Source organism: Daphnia magna, unplaced genomic scaffold (genome assembly GCF_020631705.1).
Source record: "Daphnia magna isolate NIES unplaced genomic scaffold, ASM2063170v1.1 Dm_contigs240, whole genome shotgun sequence".
Taxonomy (NCBI): domain Eukaryota; kingdom Metazoa; phylum Arthropoda; class Branchiopoda; order Diplostraca; family Daphniidae; genus Daphnia; species Daphnia magna.
Genome location: NW_025533198.1, coordinates 42,827 through 66,119, shown reverse-complemented (window position 1 = coordinate 66,119; position 23,293 = coordinate 42,827). Strand labels below are relative to the sequence as shown.

Sequence of the window (23,293 nt, the reverse complement as noted above, 5' to 3'; positions counted from 1 at the left end):
GACTGGTCTGGACTCTGTTTAGCCATCACCTTTAGCGCATTGACGGTGATGTCGTCTGCTACGTGATTAAGAACGGAGGAAAGTGAGCTCCTAGATTTTTCAAATGCTTTGTGCTGTAAGCATATGGTTGTGGGTTATGCCTTTTTGGCGCCACCCGCTTTTGTTGAATTGAAAGTCACACTATAATCAAGTTTTGTTTTTGTTTTTAAGAAAAAAATAGTTGCATTGCATCGTAATATTTCGAGCTTCAATTAGATCGTCCGTTTGATAAGAAATTTTCCCATGCCCTGGTTGTCGTGGCACGCATGTGAACTCGTTAATTATCGACTGAAACCCGCCATCACGTTCCTACACTGCGTATTCCTGTGCCTCAGTGCAACCACGTTGTCTGGCTCATCCGGCAGGATGGGTAGCATATCAGTTCAGCCAAGAACAATGAGATCTTGCAGTGCTGATGGCTGCCAAGAGTGTCCTCCGTCAGCAGTGACAACCACCAGACCTTACTTCAGAACTGCCCTGGCCCGATCTGTGTATTCCAAGATCCTGGTGGACGAAGAGTTCAAGAACTTCGACAGGACCAAGGTAAATCTCCTGCATTTCTTAACCCAACTTAGTTCCATTCAACTCCCACTTCTCCAAGGTGACGAGTCATTCGCAGCCAGTTCCACATTGATGAGAAAACGCTTGAAACTGTCTTTGATGAGGGGGACTGGCTTCAATAATGAATCATAAATTAGTCTTAGAGCTAGACAAACACAATGGCCGTGAATGGCGGTCTCGTGATCTTAACCACACAGGGAAAGAAATGAGGGCGACTCGCCGTCCTTCGCACTGCTTCCTTCAAACCGCCCTCCCCCGCCCCCCTCACGACGCCGACGTTTTCCACCATCTTCTTCTTCCCACTGGGTAGTTTTGTGGTCGGCTTTAATCATGTTTCCACCTAGCAATTACAAACTCATTATTATCGAAGCTATTTCTCTTCTCTCTCTCTCTCCCCCCCCCCCTCACATCAGAATTTTCTTCTTACTACACAAGTCCAATTAAAAATCGTACATTTTCTTCTCTCTCACACACCCTCCCCTCATTCTGTTCCCTTTTTGTTGTTGTTGTTGTTGTCCTGTGAGATATACGGGGAAGCAAATTAGAACACACACGCATCCACTCATTTAGAGAGACACTTCCGTCGTGCGGCTTTTCAAAAAGTACCGTAAAAAGAACAAAAATAAGAGCTGGAAGGGGAATTATAGGTTTCACATTAAAGTTAAGAAGAAGAAGCTGGAATCCTTTTGTTTCTTGCCTGTCTTCTTCTTAGCTGTTCCCATCGCACTCAATTCACTTCTTTTGAATAGTAAATTAGCTTCACTTTGGTTGCGAAAGGCTTTCCTCCTTCTCTTTGCTGGCACCACACATACAAAACTTTTTGTTTTGTTCTTTATTTATTAATTTATTTTACTTATTCTCCCTTTTTTTCTTGTTAGACGACGGTTACCCCACCTTTTTTCCTTCTTCTTCGTCTTTCTCGTTCGAGTGCCACTACCACAGAGTCTACGGCACTCCCGATCTTGACGGCTTTTTAATGGCCGTAATTAGGTAGCGTTTGTTCTCTTAATCAGAGCAACGTTGTTTGGCTTCCCTCTTCCATTTCCCGACAATAGCACACACACACACACAAACAGCAAAAGCAACACATTTATTTTTTCGTTTACCTTTCTCACGTTTTTTCTTTGAATGTTTTTGTTTATCAATCACCTGCACACCTTTCTTTTATTATTATTATTTTTTTTTTTTAAATCTTAACAAGTCTTTACGGTGAAACAATCGCCAATCAGCGAAGAAGAAGAAAAGAAGTTCCGGGACTCGCTTTTTTCTTTGATTATTTCTATTTATTTTCTTGTTTCCGTTAGTCCTTTATCTTTTTTTGTTTTTCTGCGTGTCACGACCAGCGATTGGGGATGACGTCTCTGGTGTGATTCGATTTCGCCTGCATCTTTCGAACTCTGGTGCGCAAACAATCGCCACACGCGAAACTGCGTCCAACTGCCGGAATGATTGACGTTTCTAGTCAGCAATCGAGCAAACATTCGTTGCAAAAACGCGTCATTTTCAAGGAATAACTTGAGTATCGAAAAGAATAATCTCGCAAGCAAAGTGTTTAGGCTCTTTCGCTCTCTTCTTCTTCTTCTTTTTTGATTTCACCAGGTTATTGGCCTTTATGTTAGTTGAACAGACGTCCGCCCACGTTGCGGGTGGCGCTAGCCATCAAGCCGCTGATTTGTTATCGGTTATTGCAGTGCCTACACCGTGCTATTATTACATGTGATTGTTCGAGTGTGACGCCTATGGCCATCATTCAGCAAAATGAATGGAAACCATAGAGAAGGTGAAGAAGAAGAAGAAAAAAAAAATAGCCCGTAATTTAGATTCGAGTTTTACACGACCAACAACACACACACACACACACAAAAATCGAATAAATGATAAATACTAGTTTCTTATTTTTTGTTGTTGTTGTTGTTGTTTTGCACAGTGGTATAAGGTGAATGTTGAAGCTTTGGAGCCGGAGGCCGGCGAGCTGTTCATCGAGCTGGACTCTGCCGACGCCGAGACGCAGGTGTTTCTGGAACGTTGCCAGCAGCGCTCGGACGCCGTCTTCACTCAACTTTTCCACCTGGTGGCCCGCACGCTTCTCGCCCCTTTCGTCAGCCAAACATCCATTAACGGGTAAGCTTTAAAATCAAACTATTATTTATTTTTTTTCTTTCCTTGTTTTGTTTTGTTTTTGCGTTTCGCCACGCACACACTTGAAACTGGTGGATGATTTTAAATGAACGGACAGGCCTTTTTTATTTATTTTTTTAACTTGTACGATTGCATCGTGTTTGGGAGGGATGTGACGCCCCGCCGGGTCGGTAATTGGCCTACCAGTCGGCCCCGCTCTGCCGAATTCACGCACGCCAGACAAGAAGAAAGTCAGTCAAGACGAGACATATTCTTCTTTCGATACGATCCAGCGCTCCCTTTTTTTCTTTTCTTTCTTTTTCTGTTGAAGAGACTCCGTTCTGTTTGCCAGGAAGAAAAAAAAAGGATAACAACGCAACGAGCGAACAAACGCGAACAAAAGGGGAAGAAAGAAAGAAAGAAAAAAACTATTTAATCACGGACTTTTGGATATTTCCTTGAGGCTTCTTCCTTCTTTTCCCATATTTTTTAGACTTTTTTTTTTGGTTGGAAAAGGTAAATAATAATAATCCGGAACTCACGGAGTTGGGGAAGGAAGGGACAAGTGGAGCATCTGGAGGGCCCAATTAAAAAAGAAAAACTCCCCCAACAAACAACCCAATTTAAATTTGATGTTTGAAGTTGAAAAAAAAAAAAAGAAAAGAGTGTACGAAGGAGAAGAAATAATTTGTTTTGAATGAAAAATCGTAAAATATTGTTGTCGGTTGATTGAATCGAACCTACGCGAACCCTCCATCCTCTTGGCCCTCTTGCGGGTGGAGGAGATAACAAGAGATTGAAAAAATTATTATTATTTTTTTTTTTTTGGATTGGCGTCGCAAGTGTTTTTGAAAGATGGGGGAAGGGGGAGTGAAATGAAATAAGCATTATCCCCTCCCCCCCCTTTTTTTTTATGTTAAAAAAAAATGTCTCCTCGTGCTGCGTTTATTAAAACGAGATACTTAATAGGGGAGCAAAAGAAAGGTAGAAGCTCGCGCGCGTTCCTCTCTTAAATGAGGAGGAGGAAGGGATACCGACGCGTCGGTTGGCGTGATGTTTCGCCACCACCTGGCACTTTGGCGCGCGCGCACACACACACACACGAATTATAAACCTAATCGTTTGATTTATTCAACAGGGCGCCGTCAAAACGGTTATTTTCACTTGTGCTACCCTTTATTCTTCTTGCTCTTCTTTAGCGAAAGCCCCCCTAGTTACATCGATCCACCCGCCATTTAAAAAATATATTTATATATATTTTACATATTCATCTTTTTTTTTTTCTTCTTCTTTTGTTAACAATTTTCGGCCCTTTTTTGAAGCAATTTTCGCTTGAAGCGTTGCACCGTCAGGCTGATTATTAATCAAATCCAACCATATTTTATTTTATTTTTTTTAAATAGAAGTGAAACCGTATTGACCCCCCCTCCTACAACCCCCTCTCAAATCAAACTTGATCAATATGAAATAGTTTATTATTATTTTTTTCTGAATTTCGATCGAGATTTATTCGGTTTTTTTCCCCCCGAACGTTTCGATCCAGCTGCCATTTTTTTTTTTTTTTTATTATTATTACGTTTTTTTCTTTTTCTTTTTACGAATTGTTGTTTCGTTGTACCGCGTCCCCTCGATCGGCGTTGATAGCCTCGTTCTAGTAGACACGGAACTTTGTTAACACACACCATTGACCTGCTTCTTCTTCTCTGTGCGTTTGCGCCCTCCCACAAACTATACCGGCGCTCTTAATTTATGTCGTTTCTTTTATTATTATTATTCTTATATATATATACATACATATATTTTTTTTTCTTCTCTTCCCGTTTCTCCATCGTGGTTCGTTGCTCCTACATATATATATGTACAGTCTCTGTTCATTATATTTGATATTCCAATCGATATTTCGTTGTTAAGGCTTACGTCATTGGGTCTCTCTCTCTCTCTTTCCGTGTGTTTGGGTTGTACACCATTTTTTTCTTCTTTTCTTTCTCCATCGCCCTTAGAAAGAGGGGAGAAAAAAAAATAAAAGAGATAAATATATAGTTGAAAGAAGGGGGAAAGAAAAAAGAAATGATGTGATTCGCTTTTGATTCCTCATCAGAGCCGAACGTTTTTTTTATTTTTTTTCCCCCTCTTTCGTTTCTCGTTGTCATTGACAACACACGGCACGAGCCCATGTGTATCGATGTTGTATAAATTTTTTTTTTTTTACCCTCTGTCATCTCGGGTTTTTAAAAAAAGAGGGATATTGATGAGCACGTTTGATCGAAATGTTGTTGAATCCTTTCGAGAAAAAAAAGCGTTTTAGCGTTCCCTTTTTTATTTTTATTTTTTGATTCGTGTGATGTGTCGATTTAATTGCCAGTTTGGTATGAATGCGTGAAAGCTTTTATTTTTTGCTAGTTCCTTTTGTTACATGTAAATGCAGCGATCGTTAGTCGTGTGTATAACACCATTCCCCTTGTGTCTACTGTCGGAGTGACAGAGAGTCATCTGGTGCCAATTACCAAGTCTGATCGGAGTAGAGCGAATGAACCCACACACACTTGTGAACGCGTCTGTTAGATCTGCCTTGTGAAACGAGTAAAAAGCTTTTTTTTTTTCCACTTCTCATTTTGAGAGTTGCAACGATTAAGGATCGAATGGTGCGTAGCTATCATTTCCTCTCTTGTTTCACGTTCTCCCTCTTCTTCTTCTTCTTTTTTTAAAAATACATTTCATTGCATTTCCTCATCTGTGCGCGCTCCTGTCATCGGCTCTGTGTAATAGAAGATAAAGGGGGGCTTCAAAAAAGAGAGAGAGAGAAAGCTCTCATCGAAAAGTGCGTCTTCAGCGTCCTTTTTTTCTTCTTCTTTCACACACACACACACACATGCAGCATAGAGAGAGAGAGAGTAGTATTGATCGCTTTTTTATTTTTATTTTTTTTTCCTGCCTCCCTGATGTCGTTTCTTTCTTTATTCGTCTCTGTCGAGGCGACATTTTCCATCTGGGAGGTTGGGAGTGATTCCCGATGTCTCGTTACGTGATTCCTAGTATGCGCTGTCGTGAAGAGAAATATGTTTATTTTTTTTTTTTTTTTAAGAAAAAGAATGGCACACACACACGAGTGTATGAGATAAGATTTGTTTTGTGCGCTTTTGGGGGGGGGGGGTTCGAGACGGGCGTGTCTGATTGGCTGTCGGATGTAAAAGAAAATTCAAATTGTGTTTTGATTAAAAATTTTTATTTTTTTTTCTCCCCCTTTTCAATCGATTTGGGCGGCGAGAGTCGTGATTACTTTTCTTATTGCAATTTGAAAAATTTGCCTATTTATTTTTCTTCTTTCGTGATGAAAATGCTCGAATTTAAATATGGCGTCGTGATCGATTTTGATTTATTTATTTATTTTTTTGATTCTGTATTCTTTTCCTATTGGGGGTTGAGATGCTGGACGTTGTGCGAACGTACAAAGAAAGATGAAAGAGGAGGCAAAGAGAGTGTGTGTCTGTGTGTCTGTGTGTATGGTATGTGTATCTATCCGGCCGGAAACGGAAGAGGGTGGGATGGGAGATGAGAAAAGAGAAAGAAGAAGAACGAACGAAATGGTTGATTTGTTCAATCTACATACGCGATTGGAAGTGAGGGGGTGGGGGGAGGGAGAAGAGCAGGAAGGCGTAGATATTACAGACAGAGAGATCAATGATCCAGCCAGCGGCCATCTTGGACTTGTGAGTTTCTTCTTCTTCTTCTTTTGCCCGAAAAAAAGGATGGCCGCGTGTGGCAGAATTGTTTGATGTTTGAGCTCCTCTTTTTCACCCCTCCCGCGCCACATCCGAAAGGGGGTGGAGTGTATCATATAAGATGGAGATGGCCATATTACCATAGTCGATGTGGCCGTCTTTGATGCAGAAAGGGAGTTGGGGAGGGTGGGGGGGGGCGAGAGGATATGGGGATTGGAGGCTGGTCCTTAAAACGGATCGGCGACAGTGGCGCCCTAGATGAAAACGAAGCACACCGTTGGGGAGAATGGGGTGGGGGGGTATCCGGCAGGCGCTCCATCTGACCACACAGTGAAGCTCTCTTGGCATCCGCGTCCGGGATTAGAACGTCAAAGGGTTAAAGCGACGATTGGTTCATCATCAATGGCGACAAAAGGAAATATGGGTGTGGGGGGGTGCTCTCACTGGGCGGAGCTAAGGTCTGTGTGGTATCCCCCCCTTGCTCTCTCTCTCTCTGAAATTATGCGCACATGCCCTGGCTAACCCTTTTTTTTTCATTATTTACCAACCCTAGTTGTAGATACATAATAGACGCGGCACGACATGCTAATGAGTTTGCTCACTGGTTGACGAGATTGCGGCAGGACACGCACAAAATAATAGGCGAAAGCGGAAGGGGGTTACATGGAGAAAGAGGATAGGCGGAGTTTTGATTTATAGCTCCCCCCTTTTTTTCTTCTCCCGTTCACGTATGCATATTTACTGTCTGCGCAACCCCCCCCCCTCTTCTCTCCTTCCTTTTAAAAAGGAAAAGTGTTGGCCCTCCCCGGGAGTTTTCGGTGTGTACATATTTACGTGGACCTTTTGTGATATCGATTTTTTTTTTTTATTTTGTTGTTGAGCCTCCTCCCCTTTTATTGGCCCGCTTTGTTGTTGCTCAGCATCCGAGCCGCGAGGCCATGCCCCCCTTCTTTTCTTTTTTGCATTTGCATTTGCATTCGCCAATCAGATTTACATATTATTATTTCAGTGTTACCGTGCTCTTCTTTTTCTTGTTCCCTCGTCGTCTATAAAATTTCTTTATTGTTGCTAACTCGCAGTCCGCAATCGATGCGCATTTTTTTTCCTTCCCGATTTTTGATTGCAGCGTTGCCGCGATATATTGCGCGCGCATTATTATTTTTTTTAATGGCTTTCAACTATTTATTAAATTATTTTCGCAATTTGAATGAAAAGAGACATTGATTCTCTTTCCTCTTCTTTTTTTTTTTTGTTTTTTTTTTTTCGGGTGTGTCTCTTATTTGGTTTTTTGTTTTCTCAATCTGGGAAAGTTCCACGGAGAAACGGAGCGCGATTGTAAAAGGAAACGAATCAAAACATGCCAAGCGAAAAAAAAAAGAAGAAAGAAATCACGTAGTAATCTATGACATTTTTTTTTGTGGGTGGGGGGAGGGAAGGGGTGATTCTTTCTATTTCATTCCGCCTTTTTATTTATTTAAATGTATATATATATTATATTTTTTTTCCATTTCTGGCGCATTACCCCGGGCTGTGCATCTCTCCCTGAATTGTGAACGGAGCTTGAAAGAAAAAGGGGGGAAAGGAAAGAAAGAAAAAAAAAAAAAAGTTTGATGGCTGATGAAATTTGCCTCAAAAGAAAGAGCCATCATCTTTTCATCTTGATGCATTTCTTCTGCTTTTCGTACGTTTCGCTGTTAGCGTATTTGATACGTGAAAACTCTTCTCTTTTTTTTTTTCAAGGAAGGGAAGGGGGGAGGGGTTCGAATGACATGTTAGATACGGTGCCTGATGGATGGAGCTGTGGTGGTAAACATTCGTATGATTTTCCAGAATTAGATTTTTTTTTTTTTTTTCTTTTCAAATCCCGGCAAACAAATGAGATGCCATTTTGCGCCGTCAGGGCGCAAACGCCGCATTGATTTGCCGTGAATTCTATATCGATGCGTTTAGATCGTGTTTCTGATGCGAAAACCGTCGGGTGTCGATCGTTTAAGGGCGTGTCCCTCCCCCCCCCTAACCTCGCGCTGCACAGAAAAGAAGAAATGCGAGCCTTCGGGAGAAGGAAAAGAGATCAATGGCTTCTTTGGCCTCTCTTTTATTTTCTCGTTATTGCGTTCTCTTTGCGCGCACACGCAACTTTAACACAATCCTAGGAGGTGTAATGGAAGCGCTCAAGCCGAGCGACGTGTTACATTAGAAGTGAAAACTAAAAGAAAGGGGGGGGGGCATTGCAAAGATTTTTATTAATTTTTTTTACGCCACCTTGAAAATTTGATTTCTTTTTTCTAATAATAATTAAAAAAACAAAAGAAAATGCGTTTGACTCTACGCACGCCCTTGTATAACCGGATGGATTACTTGCTCGGCGATGCACCTCACATTTTTTTGTTTTTGATGCCGCCGCTTGCGTAGAAAGGAGGAGGATACAGGTATAACGAGTTGATTTAGAACTCATTTTTGGATTTGTTTGATTTGATTTCTCGATTGAAGGGGAGATGGGACATTGTGTTTGTCAACCAGCAATCTGTAGCTCAAATGGCTTTCTATGCTAATTGTTTTGGCTTGATTCGAAGGTGTACCTGTTTTTTGTTGTTTTTTTTCTCTTATGTGTGTGGGTGTGTTTCATTGTTGCTTAGCTCTAGGTAAAACAAAAACTGTGCGCTCGCGATGCGCATGAATATTCATGTTGTGATTGTGCGAGACTTATTTGGAATTCGAATGCGCAACCCTCCTTTCACAGCGTTAATCAGGAATTTTGGAGGGTTTTCGGTTTTGTTTCTTATCCAACGAAAACAAGTCGTGATTTCACCTTGAGCTTCTCCACAACTGCACACACAAAAAAAGTTATCTAGCGTTATACCCCCCCGTCTTGTTAATCGGAGTCGATGGGGGAAATTAAAAACGATAAAAAATAGAAGAATAGACAAGGCACACCAACAGAGATAGTACGAAGCACATCGATGAATATTCATGACCCCTATCGTGGAGTGTGAGGCAGATGAACGCCGCCGGTGAGGATGTGTTTATAGGCGGGCGGGTAGCACACACACACACACACACGCATCGTGTCGATTGTATAAGAAGAAGCGCGTGCCTCGGCCGCCGTTTTTCATTTTCTTCCGTCTTTTGTTTTTCTTTTCTTTCTATCTCTTGAAAAAAACAAAAAAAAAATCATTGAGCCGCGCGTCGCGCTGTATTTTTCATCATCGGCCATTATGGTCATCATCATCATCATTATTATTATTATGATGATGAGGCGGGAGTTTGGAGCAAACGCGTTTCACGGCGACGGTCGGTTCGCCAACGGTACGGCATGGGGTTATTTCCTTTTTGGTGTCGTTCATCATTATCACCACGGGCAGCAGCGCCATCATCATTATTTTTTAAAAAATTCTTTCTTTTTAATTTCGTGTTGTTGTTGTTGTTGTTGAAACGATTCATTGCCTGTACGTATAGGTGCGTGGCATCTTGTGGATAAAGTATACGGACACATTAGCCGTGTGTGTGTGTCTGCAGTACGTCTCTTGTAGATATGCGCCGTAATTACGAATGCTAACGAAGCTTTCAAGAAACGTTTGCGCTTCGAGGAGATCTCCCCCCCTCCTATGCTAATTAAACTGTGTGTTCTTTCTCTTTCTATCTCTTTTCTGTTGTTGTTGTTTGTAGACGGAGAAGTTAAGAAAAGAAAAACACCAAAAATGCGAGAGTCTCGATAGACGCCCTTTTTTGCGCGGACCAGCGCCAGGGTCAAAATTCTTTTTAATTTAAAAAACAAAAAAAAAAAAAAACAAAAAAACTCCTCCCATTTTTGTATAATTTTGTTTTTCTTTTTGTGGCGCTAGGGATCCCTGATGATTATTAGGCTAATTATATTGATGATGATGATCGGCAGGCCGTTGGGCATGGCGATCGGCGAGACTCTCATGCGCCATCTTCCATTGGGTCTACAATACATGCGCTGTACGTTGTACATCTATTTTTATTTTATTATTATTATATATATATTTTTTAAAAGCTACTACTATACAACCACCGTGAGGCTTTTCATTCCCTAAATCTTCCGTCAGCCGCCCATGTTTTTTTTGCTTTCTCGGTAGGAGAAGGAGGAGGAGGCAGAAGAGAGAGATATGAGGGAGGGGTAATTAGTAGTCTTTCTATTGCTCGGGCTCGAACCTCACTCGTCAGTAGTATTTGAGCTTTTGATTATGCAGATCGGCGGAGGCATCGGCGCAAGCGCAAGCTCCACCACCGGTCTATCCACACGTGCTTATTAGCTGGGCTCATTATCTTTTCTTTTATTCTTTCATTTTCATTCTTCCTCTTGTTGTTTTTTAAAAGAAATTTGAGTAAAATAATACGTTGGAAATGTGTGGCGTGGTACTTGGGGTTGGCCGTGGTCCGTGAAACGAATTTTTTAAGAAATTGGGAGAAACAAAAATGAATAGAAGAATTGATAATTTTATTCTTCTTTCTGTTTTTTTTTTCATTTTTTTTACTCTTTGAAAATTTAAGACGATGATGGCCAACAATTAGAACATTCGAAATGTCAGTTCGTGTTTGAAATGCTGGGGCCCTTTTTTTTCTTTTTTTTTTTTTTGAATAGCAGACAAGAGTTTCCAAACGTGAACGCTGGATATTCATGAGCAGATTTCAATTCAATGATGCCGTGAAATTCGTTTCGTGTTGGCCACGTAACTCATACAGGGAGGGTACAAAGAAGAAGAAGAAAAAAAAAAAGGATTTTCTTGTTTTCTTTTGCGTTGGTATTATGCAAATTCCACTGCACCAATAACCAGTAGAATTAAGGCTATTTAAAAAAAAAAAAATCATTTCTTTTCCTATTTATTTATTTATTTTTGTTATTGTAACTTTAAATGCTTGAAGAGAAACTGAATGAAGCCACCGGAAATTGAACGAGGCTCGCTGGCAGACTGTACACACACACACACACACACGCAAATGCATTTTTATAATTACCCGTGAACTTGAAACCCTTCGGTGAATGTGTTGATTGCTATTTAACACATTCACAAAAAAGAAAAGAAACAAAAAATGAATGGAGATCTAAGACGAACTGGAACTGATTGTTGAACCGTCCCCCTCCCCCCTTTTTTTTTTTAATTATTATTCAACACCTGAAAGACCCGCAACGACCGCCATTCGAGGTCGTGATGCTGCCGGTTGGCGGGACACCTTGAAAACAATGCCGATAGCGATGGTGTTCTATATGTGGGTAGCAATTAAAAAAACAAAAACGCACAAACAACGAAGAAAAAAAAAAAAAAAAAGGGCGAAAGGCTTTTCTTTTAAAAAGAAAAGTTGAGGGGGTGGGGGTGGGGGGAGGAAGAGAGACGATGTGTTGAGTGAACCTTAATTTTCATTAAATCCTTTTTCTTTCTTCTTCGCTTATTAAAAAACCCGTCACGGCTCCAATTGAACGTGTTCTTTTAGAAGGGGAGGCACACACACACACACACAAAGAGAAAAGGTGTTGAGCCTCTTTTTAATTGAGCATTTCTTTGCCTTACAAAAGGAATAAAAGATGATGCTTCTTCGCTGTATCGTAGCGCAATTGAATCCCCCCACCACCCCATTTCCGTAGAGTTTGAAAGGATAGAAGAGCCTTCCATCATGAAACGATGCCCGTCAATTGACAGTTCAATCGCTAAAAACGAAAGAAAGGGGGGGAGGAGTGCGCACAGTCTATATATATACGTAGTTTACTTCTTATAAACTAACCCTCATATATTTTACATGCATTTACCATTTATGTATTTTTTTTTCCTTTCTCGGAACAAGAAAATCAAAAGAATTGGGGGGGTGGGGGAGGTAGAGTCTCGTCGTAGTATATGTATATACTGTTGCGATGAACATCACTGTCGAGGATCGTTCTCCATTTTGATGTGCGCGCCAGTGTTTTCTTCCGGCACGATGGAATAAGAGATACACAGTACGAAAAGGGGGTTGGGGAAGAATGTTATAGATTTTTATTTATTTTGTTTCGTGTTATTTTGTTTTGTGCATACACATTTTCAGACGAGCACACACACACATGCACAGTCGAGCGCATTTTTTACATTACGTTTTCCATGGAATATTAGAATACGAGATGAGGGAGGGGAAGTACAAAAAAGGAACACACACGAAAGGGAGGAGATCAGAAAGAGAGAAAAAAAAACGAATCTAGAGGAAAGGGTAAATAATAATCGTTTGAACTATACAGAAAAATAAAAAATCAATAGAATAGAATATATATGTATTTGTGTGTAGTGTGTAGTGTGTAGAGCGAAAGAAATAAAATAAAAAAAAAAAAAAAGAAGCCGGTTGTGATTACACGCAGAACGAAAAAATGATGACGTCATGAGAGCCCAATCTGTCGGGCCTCGGGAGAACGAACCGTGATTTCGAGTCCGCTTGCCAAAGTCTCTCTCTCTCTCTTTCCTCTTGAAAAAAAGTGGGGGGTGGGTGGAATAAAACTAACAAAGGGGAGGCGAAATGTTTGAGAAGAAAAGAAGGAAATCATAATAATAATAATAACCATACTGTTTCGCTGTGCGCGCTTTTAGAATTCACGTCAAAATCACGTTCCGTTCAGGAATCGTGAGCCGTTGCTTTCCGTTCTTTCGTTTCTTTTAAATACACTTTGGTCTATACGCAGCGACGAGGAAACAAAGAAACAAAAAAAAAAAAAAAAAATTGCCCAGCTCAAAATGATTGTGTTACACAGACACAAGTTGTACAATATATATATATAGATTGATGCAGATGTATGTGCACATAACGGTCGTGTGTGTGTGTGTGCGTTGGACTACAAAACCTAAACAAACAAACCCAAAAAAAGGGATGATTTTTTTTTTGAAAGTATAATAGCAAGTAGTTGTGTGTGTGTGGCAAAAATCAAAGACCTAAACAAAAAAATTGCCGAAAAAAAAAAAATACCCGAGACGTTTCGTTCCGGTTCGCGTGTATTATGTGCTGCTTTTCTAACCCTCTTTTTTTTCTTTTTCTTTGGATTTTTTAACGGTTCGTAATTAAGCATGATTAATTTGCCGTCTACCAGTCGTTATTTCATTCTTGGCTTCTCTTTTTTTTTCGCCCCTTCTATTCAAACAGTTTTGACGTCTCGTTTCCCACCTTTGAAAGTTAAATGACGTAACACTCGGGGCTGGGTTGGTCTATGGCTTGGACAGCCCCCTTTTTTTATTTATTTTGACCAGCTCATGATAGTCATCTGGAAACGAGGCTAATAGATAACATTCAGTTTGGCGTACAGTCGATTTTTAAAATGTAGCCAGCACACAAACAAAACGATTGAAGGGGAGGGAGAACAAATAAGAAATAAATTAGAATACAACCGAAAAAAAAAAAAAAAATACATAAAATTGGGGATCTGCCCCCTTTCTTTTTTCCCTCGTGTCTTGAGAAAGAGGGTTTGATGCGTCTCACTTGAGCTGGGAGTGTCGGTCAAGAGTCTGCCTTTTTATTTTTTCGTGTGTGTGTGTGATGCATTCGGTTCCGGTCGGAGGAACTTGTGTTTCCTTTTTCACGTCCGTGCATTGACCGATTTTTTTTTGTTTGAAAAATTCCTTTTTATTTTCCCCTTTTCCTATTTGATGTTTTAAGAGAAGCAACAAATGGTAGTCAGATTGCGTCTTATATCTTAAACACATCTAAATAGGCATGTCTCATCAACGTCGCACCAATTCTCCCACGACGCCCTCCCATCTAACGTCACCCACCCACCGCCATCTACCCATAAAGGTGGGAGGTGGTACGAACTTCTTCTTCTTTTTGTTGTTGTTGAACAAAAGCCTCTTTGATTACACATTTCTTTTTTTTTTGAACAAAATAAAAGAAAGGAAGGATAAAATGCCACGTCTCATTACTATCCATCATCATCATCAAACCGTCAAGGACGTTTTTCTTCACCGACTCGTTCGGCCACATTCAAGCGTGAGCAAGCGCCGTTTTCCTTTTTTTTCTTTCTTCTTCTTATGTTCCTCTCTCTCTCATTCCCCCCACTGTCGGCTTCTTCTTCGTACCTGTGCCGTCAGCGCCGCCGTTACAGCGATTAACGGCTAATTGTCTTTGAGAGTTTTCTTTGATATGATCAAAAAAGGGGGAAGAAAGATAAAAAAAAAATGACGGACCGAATCTAACCGTGTGTTGTGTAATAAGAGTAGCTAGAGTAGTAAGTAGTTTAAAAAGGGGGGGGGGGAAGAAAAGAAAAGAGAAGCGTTATTGTCGGACCATTCGTGATGAGGTCGAGAGAGCGCACGATGGACTGTTTCCCCTTTCTTATTTCCCCCCTTTTTCTTTGACATTTTCAAATACCGTCATCCGGAAGTGGCCAGTTTGACGCGTTGAAGACGGCCGTTTCTCGTTCGATTAACAGCGACACACCTGACTGAAAAAAGAGAAAAAAACAAAGGAAACTAATCAAGGAAAAAGTAAAAATCGATTGTATTTATTTACTAATTCTTTTGGTTAATGACGGGAGAAAGATGAGCTTGCTGGCGGCGACACAGTGCCTTTCTCTTGTGCTCAGTTGTTTTTGGTTTTTTTTTGTTTTTGAAAAAGAAAAGAAAAAATGTGTTGTGTGGACAAGAGTGTGATAACAAACGAGAAACCACGAGCCGACAACAGCCACACTCTTCCTTCTTTCCAGCTCGTCCGTTTTCCGTTGATGCGTGGCGCACGTTTGCGGTCGATTTCACCTTGTCCCTTCTCCGACAAACGAAACAGAAAAAGGTGTCAACGGAAAAATTAAATTTTAAAAATCGGACGTCGGAATCATTTCCATCCCGAACCCAAATGGGGAAAAAAAAATAATGAGCCAAGGAGAAGAAAGAAAAAATCAAACTCATTTGCATTTTCGTGAGGTTGTTATGCATCTATTTACGCGTCTAGATGTACATCGTGGCATTTCCGGGCAACGCCCACCAGCGTTGGTGTTAAATTGTCGCATGCAATCGGGGACCGTTTTTCTTATTTATTTATTTATTTTTTTTAAATGTCAGACTTCGATCCCCCCCCCCCTTTCACTCCCGTCATTGCAACGAACGGGCGGATGATGCCCGTGAATGTTGGTCACGCTTTAGTGAATAGCAGCCAAACTGTTTTGTTTTGTTTTTTTCTTCGAAGAGTTGACTTTGACTCCACCCGTGTGTTGTAAAAGTTCAAATGTTTTGCGTGATTCAATGATTTCTCCTTGGCTATATGATATTATTATTTTTGTGTGAGGGGGGGGGGAATGGGTGGGGGTTGTTTTGCCACATATTTTCGATATCTTATGTTGCAGTCGAGGAGAAGAAGAAAAAAGATTACGATGAATCGCACCATCAAACTCGACGTTTGTTTTTTGTTTTTGTTTTTTCTTTCCAATCGGCCATTTCTTTTGTCGTCTGCTTTACATCCGCACGGTTCACGTGTTTCGTTTTACTAACTGGGGCTAAAAAAAAAATAAAATAAAAAAAAAAAAATCCAAATAAATAAGAAGAGTGAATAAATAGAATGGACTATTTATTTGAAAGTTATCGGGGGACTTTGTTTTGATGCCGTTAGCGCAAGCAACATGCTGTTCAAATGCCAACGCCAGTGCCGCAGTCTTTTGCGGAACAGTTGAACATTTGGCGATGTGTACAATTGCGTGACGCGATTATTGCCCCAACCTCGAACGGAATCACGAAGTCACTAGACGGGCAAACGAAATCAAGAAAAAAATAAAAATAAATAAAATAGGAAAGGGGGGAATAATGGTTTTTTTGGGGGCCCATAATTGCCACCCGTGATGTGAACGGGTGCGGTAAACACCTCCCCCGCGCTCCCCCGTCTTCTTCTATTTCGGCCTTTTTTTTTTTTCTGTTTCACTAACGACGCCCGTGTTTTTTTTTTTTGGGGGGGTTGAAAATGAACGAAATTTCGTAATTTTTTTATTTTTCTTGTTTGTTGCACGCACGCAATCGGCCTGCGGCAAGTTGGACGGATAACGAGAAGCCTCATTACCTAAGAAACTCTTCTCCCCCCCCCCCCTTTGCCGTTGTATGTTCTGAGCCGATCAAAACGGAAGTGCTTTGTTACGATGAAGATTGTTATTAGAATATGTATGTACATGTACAGTGTATTTTTCTGAACCAATTTTAGTTTCGTTTTGTTTGTTGACCCACTTGACTCGGGGATGCATGTGCTGCTACCTGTGGTGTCGTTTCTCAAATAATATTGGCCCTCGCTTTCAGGAAAAGCAAAACTTACGAGGGGAAAGACGTGAATAATCAAAATGATGGCCGCGTGAATCCAACACATCAAACGCCATCGGCTTGGCCATTGGCGCTAACGCGAGCAAATGTCCTTCCCCCCCCTTCCCGGACTAACTCTCTAATCATAAATATTGATAAGAGCTTTTGACCGAGGCGTCGTGTCGTGTGGTCAATGCCTGTAATTATAGGCCATTTTTTTTTCTTTTCTTTCTCTCCCCCTTGTCCAAAATTTGTTTTCTTTCTCTTTTGATGAGGTTTGTTGAAGAGTATTTTATTTATTTATTTTATATTTTTTAAAGGTGAGAGTAGGTGGTTGTACAATTAGCGACAATAGCCAACGAGTCTGAAGGGTTTTTTTTTTAGATGGGGGGTAAAATTGTGTTGAGTTGCGATGACAAGTTTAGAGCCATCGGGAAGTCGCGCAAACCGGAACGGGAAGTACCGGGTTCCCTTTTTTTTTTTAAAAAAAAAGGTGGTAAGAGTTTCTTACGGTGGACCCAACTCTTACGACACGTCGTGAAATCGCCCCCCCCCCTGCATATCCCTTTCTTCTTTTTCTTATTGTCACCAGGTTTATTTATTTACTCCCCCCCCCCTTTTTTTCCGTCAGCTGCTCTCGGATATCCCTCAATCACGATCCATTTGTGTGTGTTCTTCTAAAGTCTTACAGAATGATGACAAATTCAAGAGGTAGAGAATTGAAAAAAACAAACAAAACAAACAAAATACGTTCCTGTTCGTCAGACGATGACGTTGATTCTCACGCTGCCGATGACGTTTCATTTCGTGAATTGTGTAATCAGCAAGAATAACGGCAGGTTAGAATTATAGTTTTAAGAAGACGATGCATTCTTTAATGGTTCTTTGCCTGTCGATGAACCTTAATCGTTTTTATATCAACTCGCTCTTTCCCTTTAGAATCATTGCTTTTATTGATATTTTATTTTTTAAGTTGAAATATTTGAATTATGATAATAACCCCCTCCCCACCCCCGTCCGTGCTGTACACTCTAGCGGAGCATTGTTCAAGTCTCAGATGAAAATCAAATCAAAATAAATGTGTGCTGGGTGGGGAAGAGGGTTAGAACGATAACTATTTCTATTGAAACATGGAGATGCAAAAGCTGCTGGTATAGTCTGTATTGTGTGTGGTAACTGGTGGAAAGTGCTACAGTGCTCGCGCTTTATTGATTTTAGATTTGCATCCCCCGTCCAGTTCCCATTTCAAATGGCAATCTAAGCCTCTGCTGTGCTCTCTTGCGTACAAGGAGTGCCCCCCCACCCGTCGACACTCTTTTTACACAGTGAAGCAATTTTTATTCACTTGTTTTTTTTCTTCTTCTTGTTGTTGTGCTTTTCTCCTCTTTTTTACGCCTCCTCCTCGCAAAACCTGATTGATTTCTTATGATATCGATAGACTGGACGATCTGTGCGTATTACGACATCTGGTGAAGAAAACCAAACAAAATTCTCGTTTTGTTTTCTCGTTATCGTGTGCCACATTTTCGGTGGTTAATTGAAAAAAAAAAGGCTTGGCTCTCTCTCTCTCTCGCTCTCACTTTGCGCAATCGTTCAATCTCCTCTTGTTATTATACCTAAGCCGGCCCCTGCTGCCCGCCCTCGAACTGCCTCCCATCCACCACTCTAAGCAAATGATATACACACACACACACGTAAATAGGAAACAATACACGAATGGATGGGGGGGGGGAGAAAGAAAAATGAGGAAACAAAAACAAAAGGAGTACACGGAATAGTATAGTGGAAAATGGCATGTGATTACATTGTCTCTCTCTCTGCCGACATGATGGAACAATTTGAAGCGCTCCGTCCGACGACAAGGAGGAGGAGACGCAACTAAATAGTTGTGCAATCCCGTCACTCCTGCACGACCATAACTTGTCTGTTCCATCTCAATTTGGAGACGCAATGGCCAGTAATGTTACATCAGACACGATTCCGGCCAGTATTTATGTACCCCCCCTCCCCTTTCAATCCTCTTTCCTTCTTTTTTGTTGTTTTCATTTTGAAGTACATAGCCATTCTTCAAATTTGTTTTTCACTTGTTTACGTTTATTTGTTATGAATGTTCAGCGTTATGTGCAATCGTCCGTCTACGAAATCTTTTCAAATTCAATTTTTAAAAAATGTTTTATTTTATTTTTATTTATTTTTTAAAAATAAATTTCAGGATCTTGAGAAGAGGATCGATGTTCGTCATCTCGGACCGACAATTCCGGAAGCTCTTCCACCTTGCCGATGATTACCGAGCCGAACGGATGTTGGATCTGGGCGCTGGCGATGGCGCTACCACCGCTTTGCTGGCCAGCATGTTTGACTATGTTCACGTCACGGAAATGTCGTGGCCAATGAAGCGCATTTTGGCCGCTAGAGGCTTCACGTAAGCAAACCGCATTTGATTTTTTTTCTTTCTTTCTTTCTTCCTTCCTTCCTTCCCTTTCCCGGCTTGATTTATTGGATGTTTTGTTAACTTTGGTCGGCCGCATCTTTTGATTTTTATTTATTTATTTTTTTTTTTTGGGACCGTCACGACCGTCGTCAGGCACCTGTCGTTATGATGATGGCGCTATCATCACGTCACCACGAACGGCATCTTTCATTAGCATATAAATCGGAAAAAGTGAAGGATGGCGGGGGGGATTTAGAGGGTCGGGGGAAGGGAAATAAATGCGCCAATGGAATGGAGGGGGGGGGCCTCGTATTTTCTCATCGTCGCATTCTGAGCATTCCGCGCTTTTTTTTTTTCGGGGCCGTCGTCGTTCATCATTAGAATAACATAACCAAAATGAGAGGGGGGAAGCGAAAGTGGATTAACTAGCCGTTGAATAAGATGAGAACAACCCACCTGCAGGCGGAGTATTTAAAAAAAAATGGAGATTGGATAAAAAAAAGAAAAGAAGTGGGGATTTAACGTCGTGCGCATAACTCACGCAGCCCATCTTGATTGAAATGCCCCGACTTCGTCGTCATTTCCCATCATCATCAGCTGCTTTGTTGAATAAATATTTAAACATTTTTTTTTCTTTGGGGGGGCGGGAGGAGGGGAAGAATGGAATGACAACCATTTAGGGAATTTCCTTTCGGTCGATTCATAGTTGGCCATTGTTTTGTTATTTTAAAAAAAGGCTGAGAAAGAAGAAGAAGAAGAAGAAAACGGTGGCAATTGAACCGTGTTCAAATCACACGGCGGGGATGTACTCGACGTGATCATTCATTTCACGCTCTTCGACTCGGAAATGGTCATTTTTTTAGATTTATTTATTTTTTTAAACAATGGCGATGAATAAAAAAAAAAAAGACAAGAGCCAAAAGATTGCTTTCGCTAAATAGCCAATGAAACGTGTGGCATGGGCCAAGCATTTTTCTGCGCTTGTGTGTCTTGGGCTGTTGTAACGACCTTGCGTGAGCGATGATCACTCGCGAGACACACGCTGACAGACACATGGCTTACAAGCATGTTTTGTGAATAATGTATCGGGTCGTGCTGTATGCCATTCTAAGACTAACATCCCCAGGCTCCTCATTTTTGTTTTTTCGTTTTCATTCAAAAAATGGGGAAAAGAAGCGCATCACAGACAGGTAGGAAATAAAAAGGAAATCATCAATTCACGATGATGGGCGCTAGTAGCTCTCTATCTTCATCTTTTACGTGTTATGTGTCTTGTGTTTATGTATATACAGTACGTATGTATACTATAGATTTGCATTTCCATATCACGGTGGTGTGTGTCTGTGTGTGTGTATCGTTCGAGAGCTGGAATGTCTTTCCCCTTCGTCCAAATCGTTTTGTTTTTTTTGTTTTGTTTTGTTTTTTGGCGGCTTATGGTCTGGCTACGAATGCCCCGGATTGCGGATTCCGGAATTTATTTTCTTTAAAAAAAAAATATATATTTTCTGATATATTCAGCAGGTAAAGAGTGAACGCGGCACACAGCGGCAAAGTATAGACATTCCCGGCGCTCCTTCTTCCATTAATCGTTTTTTTATTTTTATTTTTATTATTTTTGATTTTCTTATTCTCTCGCTCGTTCAGGCTGCTGTTCTGTCTTCGTTCCAATTCGTCTCTTTCTCTCTTTTCTATTTATTTATTTCCTTATTTTCTTGGGCCCCGTTTGATGAGGGAAACAATTCGAAGCATTTCCCTTTCGCTTTTCTCGTCGATTATTATAGATAACGGATGATCGAATTCCCTGATGAAAATATTTTCATATTCATGTGGAGAACGACATGGGAAAATGGCGGGGGGAAAGAAATCAAATAAGAAACGGCATAGCACAAAGAAGGAAATCGGATCGAAATCGATCGATCGGCTGCGGAACTCGAAACGTATTGTTATAGTTTTAGGTATTTTTTTTTTGTACTGCACGCAATCCAATCTCAATCTATTAGTTTCGATTGTCATCATTTAAATCCCTTTTCCGAAGAGAGAAAAAAACAAAAAAAAAACAAAAACAAAAACAAATGTTTCCGATCCTTTTTTCTTCGTTTTATGATTGTCGTTGTTTTCAATGACGGCAGGAGGAGGGATGAGCCAATGAAAACAGAGTCGATAAGACGTGAAAAAATACGTCAAGCGGCAAATTTGAAATCCACTAGATTTTTGTTGTTGTTTTTTTTTTTTAGTCAACTATTTCGAAATTGCGGCTTTTTTTTTTGATGCGACGAAAAAACGCCGAACCGGAACCTCCTCCGAAATTTACTTTCCTGACACAGCCCCCAAAAAAAAAAGTTTCTCTCATTTTCAGGCGATAGAAACAAACCGCCTGAGCCCCCAAAACAAAACAAAACAACAAAAATCGGCAATCAACGTCGTTTGTTTTCTCCTTCATTTTTTGTGTGTGTTAACCGATGGGGGCGGAGGAACTTAGTTTATGGCACTCTACATCCTATAGCGCTGCGGTGTAATAGTTCCACGTCGCAGATACACCAATTACATTACATTAAAAAAATAAAAAACAGAGGTGCAACCTACTGGTGGAAAGTAAGAAAATGGCGACATTACAATCCGATATTACGTCGCTTAAAGGCGGAGTCGTTGTTGTAAAAAAAAATACAAAATTCGGCTAAAAGTTAATCGAATCCATTATCAATTGTTACGTTCATTTGTTTTGTTTTTCTCGCTATCTCATGAGTAAAAGGTTTAAAGAAAAGGACCTGGATGTGTGTACTCGGTATTGATCCGAGTCGAACGGAAGTTTGGGGTTCTCCTATTTAAACTCACTCCCGCCTTCGCTGCGCTTGTTTCTTCTCATTTTTTTTTTTTTTTTTTAGTGTCTGTTATGTTTGTAAACATGTGTACAGTTTAACGAACTTCTTTTCCGCTCGTCTTCACTGCGTAACGAGGTAATTGCCAAGTCGCAACGTAAGTGTTCGGCTTGCTGCTTATTTCTCCATAACTAGTTATTTTTTTTTTCTTAAATAAAAGAAGAGGCCATTAAAAAAAAATGCGAAAGGGGGAGGGCAGGGTAGTAGGACCGAAATTGTATTTTGTGTGTGTGTGTGTATTAAGAATATTTTCGGCGGTTCCTCCTTTTTTTTTTTTCAAGGCTCTCCATCTCTCACAATCGAGCCCGAAATAATAAAAGGGAAAAGTTCGTTTCTTTTGTGCATACTATAAAACACGGTCAATTAGTCTGCTAACTACCCGCTACTCCGCATCCGGAATATATATATATATATATCTCTTTCTCCGTATATGATATTAAAAGTAAATGAAAATGTTTAGTTTTTTGAAGATTTTTTTGATTACTTTGTGTGTGTGTGTGTGCGTGTGTGTGTTTTGTTTTTGAATCTCTTGCAATAATCATAAATAACAAATGACAGGATTGAGGATGTCGAAGGATGGAGCCAACGTCCAGATGGTTACGACGTCATATGCGCCCTCAACTTGCTGGATCGCTGCTCACGTCCGCTCACGCTCCTCGAACAGATGAAGACCGTCCTCAAACCCAACGGTTTGGTGCTGGTGGCGCTCGCCTGGCCTTTCCGGCCTTACGTCGAGTTCTCCCCTACCGGAGATCATCAGCCGGAACAGGTGCTGGACATTGACGGCCAGAGTTTCGAGGAGCAGGCCGTCAGTATGATGCGAAACGTTTTGAAACCGTTGGCTTTTCGGGTCGTCTCTTGGTCACGATTGCCTTACCTTTGCGAAGGTGATTTGGAGCGCACCTTCTACCATTTGAATGACATGATATTCGCCCTCAAATTGGATTGATTGTTTTTTGGGTTTTTGTGTAATTGATGGGAAAGGTGGGCACGTTGATTAATTTCTAACTTGTTTCATCCATCGTTCATTCCTAGCATTCCTCCTAATCATTCTGTAAAGGTAATCTTAGTCCCGCTAGATGGCAGCATAACTAAAGGTCAATATTCCGGTAACCTACGGTTATCAATCAAAAATCTAGACGATAAGAATTCCCTTTTTAAAAAAACAAAAAAACAAATGATACTTTTAATTGAATATTCGGATGTGAGATAAATCTCTTGCCAAAAGAAAAATCTTTATTTCTTCAATGACGTAAGCCTGATTGTATCGGTAGAAAAGGCCCTTCGATAAACTATCAAACAGCTGACAATCTA

At 40.7% G+C, this 23,293-nt stretch overlaps 1 protein-coding gene across 1 annotated transcript; it reads left to right on the top strand.

Moving 5' to 3' along the window:
* On the top strand, positions 1-23,293 carry LOC116925174 (protein-L-histidine N-pros-methyltransferase-like). Its single transcript, XM_032931818.2, has 5 exons — positions 1-115; positions 211-582; positions 2,528-2,721; positions 18,885-19,094; positions 22,538-23,293. Exons 2-5 carry the CDS (start codon positions 283-285, stop codon positions 22,926-22,928), a joined length of 1,095 nt encoding a protein of 364 aa, XP_032787709.2. The 5' UTR covers positions 1-115; positions 211-282; the 3' UTR covers positions 22,929-23,293.